Source organism: Drosophila yakuba, chromosome 3R (genome assembly GCF_016746365.2).
Source record: "Drosophila yakuba strain Tai18E2 chromosome 3R, Prin_Dyak_Tai18E2_2.1, whole genome shotgun sequence".
Lineage (NCBI taxonomy): Eukaryota > Metazoa > Arthropoda > Insecta > Diptera > Drosophilidae > Drosophila > Drosophila yakuba.
Window position 1 is genome coordinate 6,171,893 of NC_052530.2, and position 13,028 is coordinate 6,184,920.

Below are 13,028 nucleotides of genomic sequence, written 5' to 3' on the forward strand. Positions count from 1 at the left end.
GCGTTTAAGGAAACTTTTCTGTTTTCTGTTTTATGTGTCTGTGCTTTTTTCCTTGCCTGCCTTCCTTGCGCTGCCCGAGGTTTTTGTTTTTGACCAATTTTTGGTGTTTTTGTTAAAGGCAAAGAATGAGCTGGAGAAAGTTCTCGCCTGTTACTCTTCGAGCAAGCGACTAAAACCAACTTTAAATTTATTAACACCCGGCCACTAAGCAGAAGCAAAGTGGGCGTGGCACATTGTGTGCCCATTGTAAAGTGCAAACTTTTTATTTTTCACATTTCAGCATATTTTTCCATTTGCCAAATGGGCGAGTCAGTACGAGAGTCCGAGTCTGGCCAAGTTTTATGGTAAGTACTCCCCCCAGAATCCAGAATTTCGCCGACCCGTGTGGTGTCCCTTCTAAGCACTGGCTTTAGGTCTTTTATTTGGATCGGGAACAGAGCCTCAAATCGTTTACCTTTTGTGGCGTCGTCTGCCGTAGACAATGAACTTTAGCTCCGGCTCCAGTTCCCAGATCTAGCAGAAGACTCAGAGCCCTACCGAAAAAAACACACACATACATTTCCATAAAATCACAAATTATAAGTTATAATATTCAATTTTAGACTTGCAATCTTATAGAAGAATTCAAAAATATATTTGAAAAATAAGAATGTAAGTTATTTAATTTACCCCTTTAACCAAAATCCCTTAGTTTTGTAATATAATTTTTAAAATATTAGTTTCTTGTTCCTTTAAAGAACTCCAGCCAGATAAATGGAGTTCATGTTTGAGGGGCTTACTTGGTGCTTTGTTAAAGGGCGAACCACCGTAATGTAATTTTTTCCCTGTGCACCAAACTTTTGTTGTCATGCCCTGTTGTTGAGGGAACTGTTGTAGCTGGCGGTGGCGATGGAAATGGAAATGGCTATGGCGCTGGTGGCGGTGGTGAAGGTGGTGTTGGTGGTGGTATGGTGTGGAGGTGGTAGCGGCATCTCTTGGGGTCATGCCTCTGAAATCCACACGCTGCCAGCTGTCAGCGGCACTGGAAAATGTTCCACTCACACAGCTGCACCACAGGCAGGCACACACGCATACTGACGCGAGGATGCGAGGATACGAGGATAGCAGGAGTAAAAAAACCAAGAATCGCTGATGAAAATAGCTTGCAAGTGGTTTCTGTTTCTGTGTCTCTGGCTCTGGCTCTGACTCTGCCAGCCCTTTTGCCATGTAATGGTCTCTCGTTTTGCTTGTAAAACTTTTGGATTATTGTCAGGCACACATAGGCAGCAACTCACACACACACATACACACACACACACATGCACACGTGGGCTGGCCATTTGCCAAGAGGCCGGGACTTGGACTCGGACTGGGGACTTTGGACTAAGGACTACGAACCACGGACAACGGACAACGGACTGAGGAATACGGGCACGGACATGAGCGCTTCGTTCGCGTTTTGCTCTTAACAGGATATTCTCGCATATTTTTCTCAACCGGTTCTCTTGTGCTCTCACTCTACATATATACCCATCCATCTATCCGGCGCTGCTGCTGCGTAGGCGTCGCCATTTTGTCCATGACCTGGAACTGCAAATTCAACTGTGCGTGTGTGTGTGAGCCAAATGCAGATGAAGCCGGTAAACTCGAAAGCTGGAAGCTGGAGAGAATTCCCATCTGCCGTTCGCCGTCTGCTGGCGACTGCTTGACTTGTAGCTTGTTCAGGGGCGCTAAGCTCGAAGTTCGTGGCAGGAAAGGGGCGCTTAAACCACTATGTTGCGCCCCAGATCTTAATCGGTTCGACAGAGTTACCCCGGGAAAACAAACTGACAACGACGTGCCCCAAGGAAAGCTGCCAAAAGAAGTAATGTCAAATATTATCCTAGAGCCAATATACAATATAGAGCCATTACAATATAACATTTTAAAGAATACATATATACATATGTGAGAGGAGGAGAAGCTTTTATAAGTTTTATCATTGTATTCGATTTTTTTATATTTCTGTGGTAAAAAATATTTAAGATTATCGTCAAGCTTACTTGTAAGTCGGAACAAAAATTAATAAGCAGTTTAATTTATTTTTATTTTTGTATTATTCATACGGTCATACACAACCTTTGCTGCGGCGGATCGGCAAACTCTGGCTATCAGCTGGCAGTAAAGTACATTACTGTTGGTTTTGTCCCCAAATTGAGAAGCTGTCTTCACGAAAATGCAGCGCTCAGAACAACAAAATCAGCTGGCACAATAACTACAAAGGCGATAACAACTAAAACAACAAACTGCTGGCTTAACTGGCGGAGGCTGTCTGCTACCATTTTCGGGGGCGGAGTGGCAAATTAGTTTTTCAGTTTGGGGCTGCCAGCGAAAACCTTATTGAAATTATAATTTATTTATTAGCGGCAGCAGCCGTTGGATGAAGGGTGTGGAGCCGTAAATAAACTGAAAATGTCAAACCAATTTGCTGCGGAAAATTTCGTTCGCTGATTAGATTGGATGCCATGGCCAAAAGTTTTAATTATGAATAAAAATGTTCGTGCACTCTTGGCTGGCGAAACGAGTTGTAATTAAATTTTTGCGCAGGTGAACGAAGTTGTTGCAGGGCGAACGGGGAAATATCTTATTGTTTTTGTTTGTGGGGTTTTCATAACTGATTTAGTGAGAAATATATTGGATCCGAAGGTGAAGTGTAGCCCAAGTTGCAGTTGAGCTGGGTGGCAAAACTTTTAAGCGCCGTTGAACGGGTCGTATGCGCAATGTTCTTCCGCCTTGGATGAAGGAGGGAAATGCATACAGGAAGTTGTTGCTCCGGCAGCCTCGGCCACTTCTTCGTCATGTTAATTCTAATGCAGCCAAATGAGTTTGCCATGCTGGCTGACTGACTGAGATAGAAAGTTTTGAGCTCCGCATGTGCACTTGTGCAGGATGTGATTATGAGCTTTTCGCATTCCAAATATGTGTGTCACCCTCACTTTCACCCTCGCCCTCACCCTCATAGTTATCCATCCCATCAGCAATCCCTTTTTCTTGGCAAGTGTGTGGCAATAAAATGCTTTACTGATTTGCAAAGTTTTGTCATTAAGCACACTTGCTGCCGCCGCCATCACTTTGCCCTGATTACAGTTTAGAATTTCACAAATATTTGCCAGCCAACGTTTCATCTTTCTGTACGTCCGTATTTTTGTATGTCTGTCTGTCAGTTTGGTTATTTAATTGCTGGCTGTTTGTTGGCTTACTTGATTATTTGCCATGCATGATAGCGTGTTAAAATTGATCGACAGATTTGTTGGCGAAACTCTAAAATGTATTCAATAATGCCGCTTTTTTAAGTGGCACTAAAATCAATCAGCCAAAAAATAATTTAATTACCAGCTGGGAGAAATGACTAAATGAAACCTCCAATTTGTTTTGGCTATATATATGTATTTATATATATATAATCAGGACTCCAAAGCCAGTTGCTATAAAAATGAAAGTCAAACTCCGAAAAATGTGCGTGCTTCTTTGGCAATCAGCCATTACTCGCGGCGAGTTGCGGATAAAAAATGTCGTGCTGGTCGGTCATAAATACCCTCTACAATCGGTCCCTTGGGGCACATGCGTCGTATACGTGATATTTTTTAATTACATTCAAAACGCTTTGTGCTGCGTGCGGAAAATTCGCTTTTAATTGCCCCAGCAACAAACGCTTGCGACTGCTGGCCCCAAAAGACGGGCCGAAAATTCAATTGGAAAGCGTACCCAATGCACAGGAACTGGAACCTAAAACTTTAACCCTGCAACACAGATGGAAAGTATCCTTAGGAAATAAAAATTTAATTAATGCCACCACTAAAAACCAGAAAAACCATAACTCGCTGGGGAACGGAATGGGAGTGAAAATTCTAAACTAATATAGAAAATATTTTGAATTTGCAGCAAAACTTTTTCCTCCAGCTGCGACCATCTGCAGCGGATGTGAAAAGGAGGTGATGTGCGCACGACAGAGAGAGGGGATGTGGCAAAGAGCAGATAGCAGATAGCTAGTGTCTGGAGGATATTTGTACACATGTGAACTTGGCATAGCAGTGTTTAAATGTCACATGTCATTAATATTTAAGGATACGAGTATTTAGAAATCATCATCTCAGCTTGAGCACCATTGTGATTCCGTCTGCTCATCGTAGCATTTAGTGGTTCATTAAAGCCTAAATACCAATGGCTTTAAGCTGGTTTTTGGAACAGATTTTCCTATATGGCTAAGGTCAGACCGCACTATTCAATTAAACTGACTGCCGAGTCAAATTTGCGGCCTTAAAGCACAAATTGAACGAAATTAGCGCCCAAAGCGTATGGAGTGGCGGGAGACAAATGAAAAGGCATTTAAAATGTCAACACGACCGCAACATCGTGTGCGAAATGGTCAAAAAGGTATGCTAGTGTGTGCCAGCGTGCATGTGCAGAGGGATAGGTACGGCTGTATGGGTGACAACTGCCTGTGTGTGCGGATTCTCCAACAGCAACAACGACTTTTGCGGTTGCACAAAAGTAAACCAAAGTGACATAGAGTCAAAGGTGAGGGCCAAACTGGTTTTTTGGGGCTGGGGTCCGGAACGCTTAAATGCTTGACCACGAAAAGGCCATTAGAAAATGGTCGCATGTATGGGTATGGGTATGGGTGTGTGTGCGTGTGTGAGTCCCGGGGTCCAAAAGTCATCTCGGGTGACAGTTGGAAATTAGGTAGAGGCCAACCAGAAAGACAAAAAAATAATCCAGAAATGAAACCGCAAAACGTTTGCCAACACGTGTAAGCCTTTGCAAGTTTTTCTGCTAAGGCTGAATGCTCAAGGTGTGTGTTTGTGTAATTATATCTATATCTGTATCTGAATCTGAAACTGTATGTGAGTCTGTAGAGAGGATGGACCTCTTCCCACAGGGTTGATAGCGAGTCCTTCAACATCACACACATCAACTCGTTAAACTTTAATTCAAAAACTTTAATATTTTCTGAAAACTCTTTCCCACTTTCCCTTGAAAAGGGATATTTTTAATCGCAAACGCCTCAGGGAATGTAGTACGGCTCTTAGGTCATTTTGTTTCCACTTTTCCAGAACACCGTCATATGAAACATAAATATTTTATATTATTTTAATTCCTCTTTCACTTTGCTTGTGAAATGTTGCTGGACTAAATACAATTAAAATAATAGTAAGCTAAAACTTTTTCCATTTTAAAACATAAAAAAATAAATATGGAAAGAAAATGAAAGAAGTATGTACTATATTTAAATTGTGATCTTATTATACTATATTTGAACTAAAGCAAATTCTACAAAACGTTGCCACGCTTAGGTCTTGTTAATTTTTCATGAAGCTGCCTTAAGGCAAACTCTCATCCACTGACAAATGAAATGTATTTGGGCAGTGCCGACCCGAAAATCCCACAAAGTCACGCTCTGATTCCCACCTCTAACGACAATGCACACACCTGGGTATCTGGATATTTGGATTCCTGTGTCTAGGTTCACGACTATAATCTCCTGCCGCATTGCCGTTGAATGTGTAATAAAGCACATGACTTCGGTCTTTTATGGTTTGGTCGTGGAGAATTTGGCCGCAGCTCACCTTGAACCCGAGTAACAATGACCAAAGTAAACCCAGATTGTCCGTTGACGTGGATGTCGTGTTTGCTTCGCCATGCTCCTTGCTCGGCCACAAGGACAACAATGTGCAACAATTAAATGTCAAACAGGAGCTTTTGATGGACGCTTAAAATCACTGCATCTGTCAGCTGACACTGAAGCCGGCTTCGTTTTGCGGCAACCGCCGAGCGGAGGCGGTCGGAAATCTGGGGCGGATGGGGCACTGGGTGTTTCTGGTGCTTTGGGGGAGAAGTACAAGTCACGGAACGGTTATACAGGCACTGGCACATTTAGGATCACACAAAAGCAGCCACACATGATGGCGGAGCAGGTGCTCATAGCGTTTAAAATGTACACCCATAAACAAAAGTGCAAACAAAGCCATAAACAAGAGGAGGACTGCAGAGCAGGTGGCAGTGGGGATGGCGATGCTGATGGAGCTGGTGGTGGAGGCCAAACTTTTACCCCACCCATTTGCAGGGTCCTTTTGCCAGGACCCGCCGATGTCGTTCGTTAGTTTTTCCTGCCTGCCAGTTTGCAACGGACACTGATTTAGCACGTGGCCGAGAGTAATTTTATTTCAAGTTTATTTTGCAAATTTGATTTGGGGTATATTGAGGTAAATGATAAAGATCTTCAGTTGAAGGTGAAGCCGAAATTATTAAGTTTAGAGTAACGAACGAAACATTGAATCGTAATTCAGCAAATGGTTTAAATAATATAGAATTTTATTTTAATTTTCAGAAAGTATTTGGTTTTCCCAAAAATTATTTTAATTTTAAATTTTTTGGCTTATGTAGAAAAAATTGAGAGAAGTAATTTACTAGTTCTGGTAGCAAGAGGACACTGTGCTCGTAAACATCGCTGGCAGCCAGCGAACGACATTGAATGTCTGGGCTGACAGCCCCACCCCCTTTGGCCCAGTCTCTGTCCACTCCCCTACGCTCACTCACCCCTCCTTGTCGCGCCACTGCACTTCCTTCCGCTCGCTGGTCGCCGCTATTTGTGCTCCGCTCCGCTCACAGTTTGTTAGCTTTTCTTTGTAACGGGCTTCTGTTGCCGGTTCGCAGGGCTTCAGCGACCATGGGTTTCACGGGAGTTGCTGGGGGATATTGAAGAAGGGGTTCCAAGAGCAGTAGATGTCCTCCAGGATCCCCAAGCTGGTGCTGGTGCTGGAGCTGAAGCTGGAGCAACCGAAGGCAAAGGGCCTGTCAGCGTTTTCTGTGCTGCGCTTTGTTTTTAATGCATGTACGTGGTGGCATCGTTTATTATTATTTTTTGTGTTGCCAGCATAGGGACCGAAGGACATCCCTGCATGCCACAGTATGCGTGTGTGTGTGTGTGCTGGTGTGTGTGCGCATATATAACCCATGGGTCCATGTCACGCACACATTAGAAGGTAAACACGCGTTTCGCCACACGATGCATAAACATTTGGACATTCCATTCGCCCCAGCCATTTTCCCAGCCAAGGCGAAAGGACCTGCGTGTGTGGCATCGTTGGGTTACAAACCAAATTAAATTTTTACATCAACATTTGCGCTTCATTAGAGATGGGAAAAGTGGCAGGAGGGTGTCGGAGGATTTGTGTGGGACAAAGCCAAGTGTTGCTCGTCGAGTGCCCCGTGCGAATGGATTGGCAACGGAATGGGAACATGGACGGGGATGGGTATGGGGATTGGGATTTGGCTAAGCAGTCCCGGCCAGCAGACAAATGAGTTGCGAGTATTATTGGTGGGGAAAATGGCAAAGCAAACTCACTAAATTAGCCCAGGGCCTTCCGGCGGGGAATGGGATGGACTCACGGATGGTGCACGGCCAAAGGATGCTGGCCAGACAGAATGTTAAACTTATCGCAGGCATAACGATTCAATTGATGGACCAGTGGAACTGATAGTAGGCCAGATAATTGGATAGAGTTGGACGTGGATGTGAGTGATGGCAGCGATGAGAATAGTCCACGACTTTAATTTTTCGTGAACCAAATTGTTTAACGGTGTCATTACAAGTTTAAAAGGTAAGGAATGTATATAATTTTACTTTCTATGTACAAATCGTAATAAAAAGTGAATAAAAACGATTTGAAAGATGCTCATACAAAATGTCACACCATCTAATTTACAACATCTACTTAGACATAACTAAAAATTTAGGATCGTCGGGTCCGGAATACTAATTTAACTTCATTAATCCATTGTAATAAATTGCCTACGAAATGATACATTCAATACAAGATATGGTTTGCAATATGAGTGGTATGTCCTCCAAGCGAACTGGCTGTTTTGACATAGGAAGTCTCCAATCCAAAGGACCTTCACTCGGCGTAGTATTCGGCATCCTGAAGGCTCTTTATCTGGACCGTTGACATGCAGCAGATCTTTCGTTTGTTGATACACGTGGTGCGAACGCGACTGCGGAACCTTTCCTCGCAGTTCCACGATTCCCGGCAGGATCCGCCTTTGAGGTAACAGCTCTCCAGATCTGCAAGAAGTAAGGGGTAAGGGGTCACAATATCGGAATAAGCTAGCAGCACGCTGGAGACGGAGACCCAAACTTACGAATCTGTTTCGGGTGAATAATGGTGTAATATCCGCAAGCAGCTAGGACGAGTACGATTAAAACAAGCAGGATCAAAAGACATGGCCACTGACTATGCATCTTCAAAAGGACCAAGAACGCAGCATGAGGCCCCTAACCGCGTGTCCCTCAATTACTTTGTAGTGTGCGGCAGCAATTGTGTTCCAAATATTCAAATATACTTCCAAATTGAAAGCTATCTCATTGCCTTTGGGAACGAAGGAAGTGAATGGAGCGGCCTCGGAAAAAGCCCGTCGACAATTATGCTCTGGAGTGCCCCGCCCCAACTAAGTGAGTAAGTAAATTATTATGATAATGCGCTTTTCGAGAGCGAAGTGCAGTCTATGGGCAATGTTAAATTGAAACTTCTTAATTAAAAACTTGCTGCATAAAAACTGGCAGCAGCAAATCGAGGAAAGCTGCACTGCTGGAAAAGTTTCCTGACTGCGAAGAGTAGCTGCAAAATAATTAGCTGGGAAATCGACCTTTTGAATCATCTCACATTTTTAATGTGTATAACAGCATAAATTAAAATATAAAATAAAAATATGTGACCTATGTTCGACCAACAAATGCAATTCTAATCTTAAAGTTGCCACGCCTGAAAGTTGCTGAGAGAGGTCAAGTATAAATTATCTCTTATAATCGCATAACTTGTATTTAGATGGCGCTAACCCCCATTTTTAGTTTGAAGTGTAAGGGGTGGCAAGGACGGGTCCTCGGGACACCTCGCTGCCTGCAAATCAGTGTGAAGCAAAATAAACCGCTTAAGGACTTGCGACTTGGCTGCGCGTTGGAAATAACAAGAAATCTGCCCTCCAGCAAGAGTCTGCTGATGCTGCGGAGGCTGCAGGTTGGGCGATGGGTCTCGGAAGAGTGGGAATAGAGGGAAAGCGGGAAAAGCGGGAAAAGGGGCACCGGCGGAAGTGGCGGGCGGATGTGCTTGGTCAGGCCATTGGACCATTGGCTGGCCGCAGCGGCCAGTTAGGTAGAAAGCTACAGCAGTCAGGAGCTACAGTGGGAAAAAATTCAATTAAAAGCAACAGCACGTAACTGAAACTTTTCTTTTTCGCTCTCGTTTTTCCAAGTTTTGTATCTTTTCACCGTCACCCTCTATATGTGTATGTGTGTGTGTTTTACTTGTTCGTGGGGAAAAAAGGAAAGGAATTGCTTGGGGCCCAAAGAGCCTTAGCACTTTGAGTTATAAGTTGGTGCCAGCTGTCAGTTCTCCCTGCGTTAAAACTTGCATGTCGACTCCTCCTCTTTATTCTGTCATCCTACGAAGTTGCAGCTGAAAATTGAAGAAATCGGTTTTGTGGCTGGTCAATGGCGGAGTCAAAGTCAAATAGAGTGAAAAAGGAGAAAAGGGACTTTAGTTGAAATGAAGACTGTGACTGTGACATGGCTGCGTCAACTGAAATAATATAATGTATTCCCATTTAATCAAGTTATCCACTTGCCATGCCGGTTCCACCACCACTTTCAGCCTAATGCAGCGCCGCTTCGCACATTACGTATTCGCCGTGAGGCCTACCCTGCGAATGACGTCACTAGAATCAGGTCAAATAGGGCGGCTTTTCGGAAGGGGGCGGGGGGTCTGGAGGCTGGGGCATACAAATTATGTTGGAGCAGCAAAATGGCAACTCACTGTGGAATATTTTCGGCTGGCTTGCTCTCTCTTTTGCACTCTCTCGATAGCCCGAATGCCCGATAGGCCCTCTCTCTCTGGCAAACTCACCTTGAGCTTGAGCTCCTTGGGTCGTTTTTCTATGGGTGTGCTACTTAATGGCCATTCATTCGCCAGCCAACACTACAGCCTAGGAATCACCCAGCAACCCCCTGGAAAGTTCATTTTCGTTTTTGACATTTTTCAGTTTTTGTTTGCCTTATTTTCATTTTCAGCAGTTCGTTTCGTTTGGTTTCGTTTCGTGCCCTGCTGTTTAGCTGTGTGTTTTTGCGGGGTAAATTAAATTCAGATTATGCGGCTGGCAGAGGCTCTTAACTAGATGAAATGAGATGGGGACGAATGGGGCTGGGTGACTGGCATTTATTTTCCATATATTGATTGCTTTTTAATGGATATTTTGCTTTGCTCGCTCAAAGGCATAAGGTGGAACTGTCCGGTGTTATCCAGGCTCTCCCTCAAAGATCCCATTCCCATTCTGGGCCAGCTTCCACTTTCAGGGAGCATTAATTTTATTTACATAGTTAAATGGTTCAATTGTTTGGCTGTTGATTTAGTGCTGGAATTTCAGACAGAGAAATTAATTGTTTGATTTGTGGCGGCCGCGTTCGTTTTCCCAGTGTGCCGAGTTCCATATATTTTATTTTCCCCTATTTTATTATTTTTTTTTTTTGGCCAAGCCTGCCATCTATATAGGTCACTTTTTCCCGACGGTCTTTCGCTGACTGTGTCCCTAGTGATTTACAGTTTTATTTGCACAGTTTATAAATAAAACTGTCAAGTGAGAGACGCCGTTCACTGACGTTGGCAGCTGCTCATCTAATGGCATTTCCCATGCCTGTTTAAAGTCACCACCCACATCGCCACCCCACCGCAGCCATTTGTTATGCTGCAGGGAGTTCGGGATCCCTCTACCCGGTTCTACCCTCCCTATGCCCTCCGATTTCAGTCCAGTCCGTCAGTCACTAGTCTAGTCAATCAGTTGGAACGTCAATCAAGCAGGAGCCAAAGTTACTGCGCTGAGCTCGGCACAGCAGGTAACTAGCTGGAAGTAACTGGCAACCGGCACAGAAAGCGAAACAAAGCAAAACTATCGGGCGGAAAACATTTCCCGGGCAACACTTTAAGCCAGCAGTCTTTATTTTGTTAACATGTCGTAACATTTAACATTTGATTTCTGCACTGGGCAAAACACTAGGAAAATTTGTAGAGAACGTATGCCACATCCAGATGATTGCTCTCTAATTATAATTATATGTCAGCAAATGTAACACACACCAAAAGGTGATTTTCTCGACTATCATATACCTGTTACTCAGTTGGTGGAAGTGCGAGGATATAAGTATGAATGATTAATATCAATCTTCTAGAGAAAATGCTGTCCTAAGATCCTGTTTGGAAAACTAGGGAAACATTAGGTATTCTTCTTACTTCAGGAATAATTTGATATCTGGTGGCTTTATATCATGGCGAGGAAATATGACTTTTTAAATTATTTTCTTATACATTTTTGGATTCATTCCTTTAAAAAAGGTGCAAGCCCTACTGCTTGCACATAAGATTGTACCATAATTTTACATGCGATAAACTTGTATTTTTAAAGCCTGCACTTATAGAGGTCCTATGCCTTTCTACAAAGTAGGGATTATATTTTCCCCTGCGCAGCATATCCCTTCTGGCCTGCAGGGTATAACAATAACAAATCCATATACACACAAGCAGCATACAAAAATTCACCACGCTCTGCTCTTTGGGGCAACAACTCTTTGACGCTGCTTTTGCTTGCCTGCTGCTGCTTTTTGGCTGCTGCTTTTCTGCTTCTGCTTAGCTGCTTTCTCTTCTGGCCAAATGAGCGGGCCAGCCTCTTCTCTCTCCCCGTCTCTCTCACGCATAGACTGGCAACAAGAGTGGTGATGGTAGTGGCAGTGGTAGTGGTAGCAAAGGCAAACGGCAAAAGGCGGCTTTCATCTTTTTTTAGCACACGCGCCCAAGTTGCCTGCTGCGTGGCCCAAAAGTTCGTACCGCATTCCGCATTTCGCATCCCGCATTTCGGTTCCCCTTGGTCGCCTGTCGACTGTCAAATCAATTTGTCAGAAATCACTGACAGCTGCTTACAGCCAAAACACACACACACCGCCACTCTCGCACTCACACACATGCTGGCAAGGACATGGTCGGCCATCGGAATCGTCGTTCGCCTGCTGAAGAGTTGTCATGCCACCAGCAACAAGGACCAAAGGCGAGTCACAGACCCACAGTTCGGATTTTCGAATTTGCGATACCCAATACTATGTTTGATGTGCAGTCCAAATAATGTGGAATTACGCAATTAAATTACTGATGCATTCATAAACTACTTAGCTCTTATTATTTGGCTTGTTTGTCAATTCAGGCGCCTGTAAATTATTGCCGTTCAACTTAAGAATTGAAGATGAAATCTAGGTACATAAACTCGCCTTCTAGCAAACAAAACTGCGCCTTCTTTTGAAAACCTGTTTTCTCCAGAACATTACCACATGTGATTTCAGAATGCGAAAAACAATCACATGGTATGCATACCCCGAGTGCTCCACGGGTAACGGGTATAAAAATAACGACAAGATCCAAACATGAATTGATAATAGAATGGGGCCGTGGCATAGAGGGAAAAAATTGCCTTGGGTGTAAATTATTGCGCATATTTTCATTTCTTTTCAAATTGCTGTGCAGATTGCCAGCATTTGAAAATTGTCTACGGCATCCTCCGAACGCTTTTGACATTTACAACTCATTTTTGTTGTTGTTCTGGCGTTTTACACCCGACTCAACCTAAAACCAAAAACAGGAGCAGAAAAAAATGAAGAAATCTCAACGCAAGAAAGTTTTCAAGTTCGAGTCTGACAGACAAGCGGCTTTTGTTTGCATGCCACACACACTCACATCAGCCGACGGTTGGAAGTTGTGCGCTGCGAGGCGTATACGTAATTTAACAGACAATGCCAAAGCGAAGACGAGAGTCCAATGCGAAGGAAAGGCGCTTCAACAAACAAAACAACGGAAAAAAGGTGGATAAAAAAACAGAAAAGGTCTTTGACTGAGGCGATTCGAGATGCCCTAGCTTAAGGAAGGGCTCTAATAGTTTTGGCATAAAGCTAATGGGTATTATTAAAGGATAAGGAAATACTT

At 43.7% G+C, this 13,028-nt stretch overlaps 1 protein-coding gene across 1 annotated transcript; it reads right to left on the reverse strand.

Moving 5' to 3' along the window:
- Positions 1-7,691: 7,691 nt before the first annotated feature.
- On the reverse strand, positions 7,692-8,403 carry LOC6535718. The gene is made up of 2 exons (XM_002096308.4): positions 8,161-8,403; positions 7,692-8,083 (listed from the first exon to the last, which is right to left on the reverse strand). Exons 1-2 carry the CDS (start codon positions 8,258-8,260, stop codon positions 7,917-7,919), a joined length of 267 nt encoding a protein of 88 aa, XP_002096344.1. The 5' UTR covers positions 8,261-8,403; the 3' UTR covers positions 7,692-7,916.
- Between the last annotated feature and the right edge of the window lie 4,625 nt (positions 8,404-13,028).

What these genes read in the sequence shown, in the direction of transcription:
- LOC6535718 (XM_002096308.4), bottom strand. Translation starts at nt 8,260, where the DNA reads ATGCATAGTCAGTGGCCATGTCTTTTGATCCTGCTTGTTTTAATCGTA. An exon ending in TATTCACCCGAAACAGATTC is followed by an intron (nt 8,084 to 8,160) that starts GTAAGTTTGGGT and finishes TACTTCTTGCAG; the next exon opens with ATCTGGAGAGCTGTTACCTC.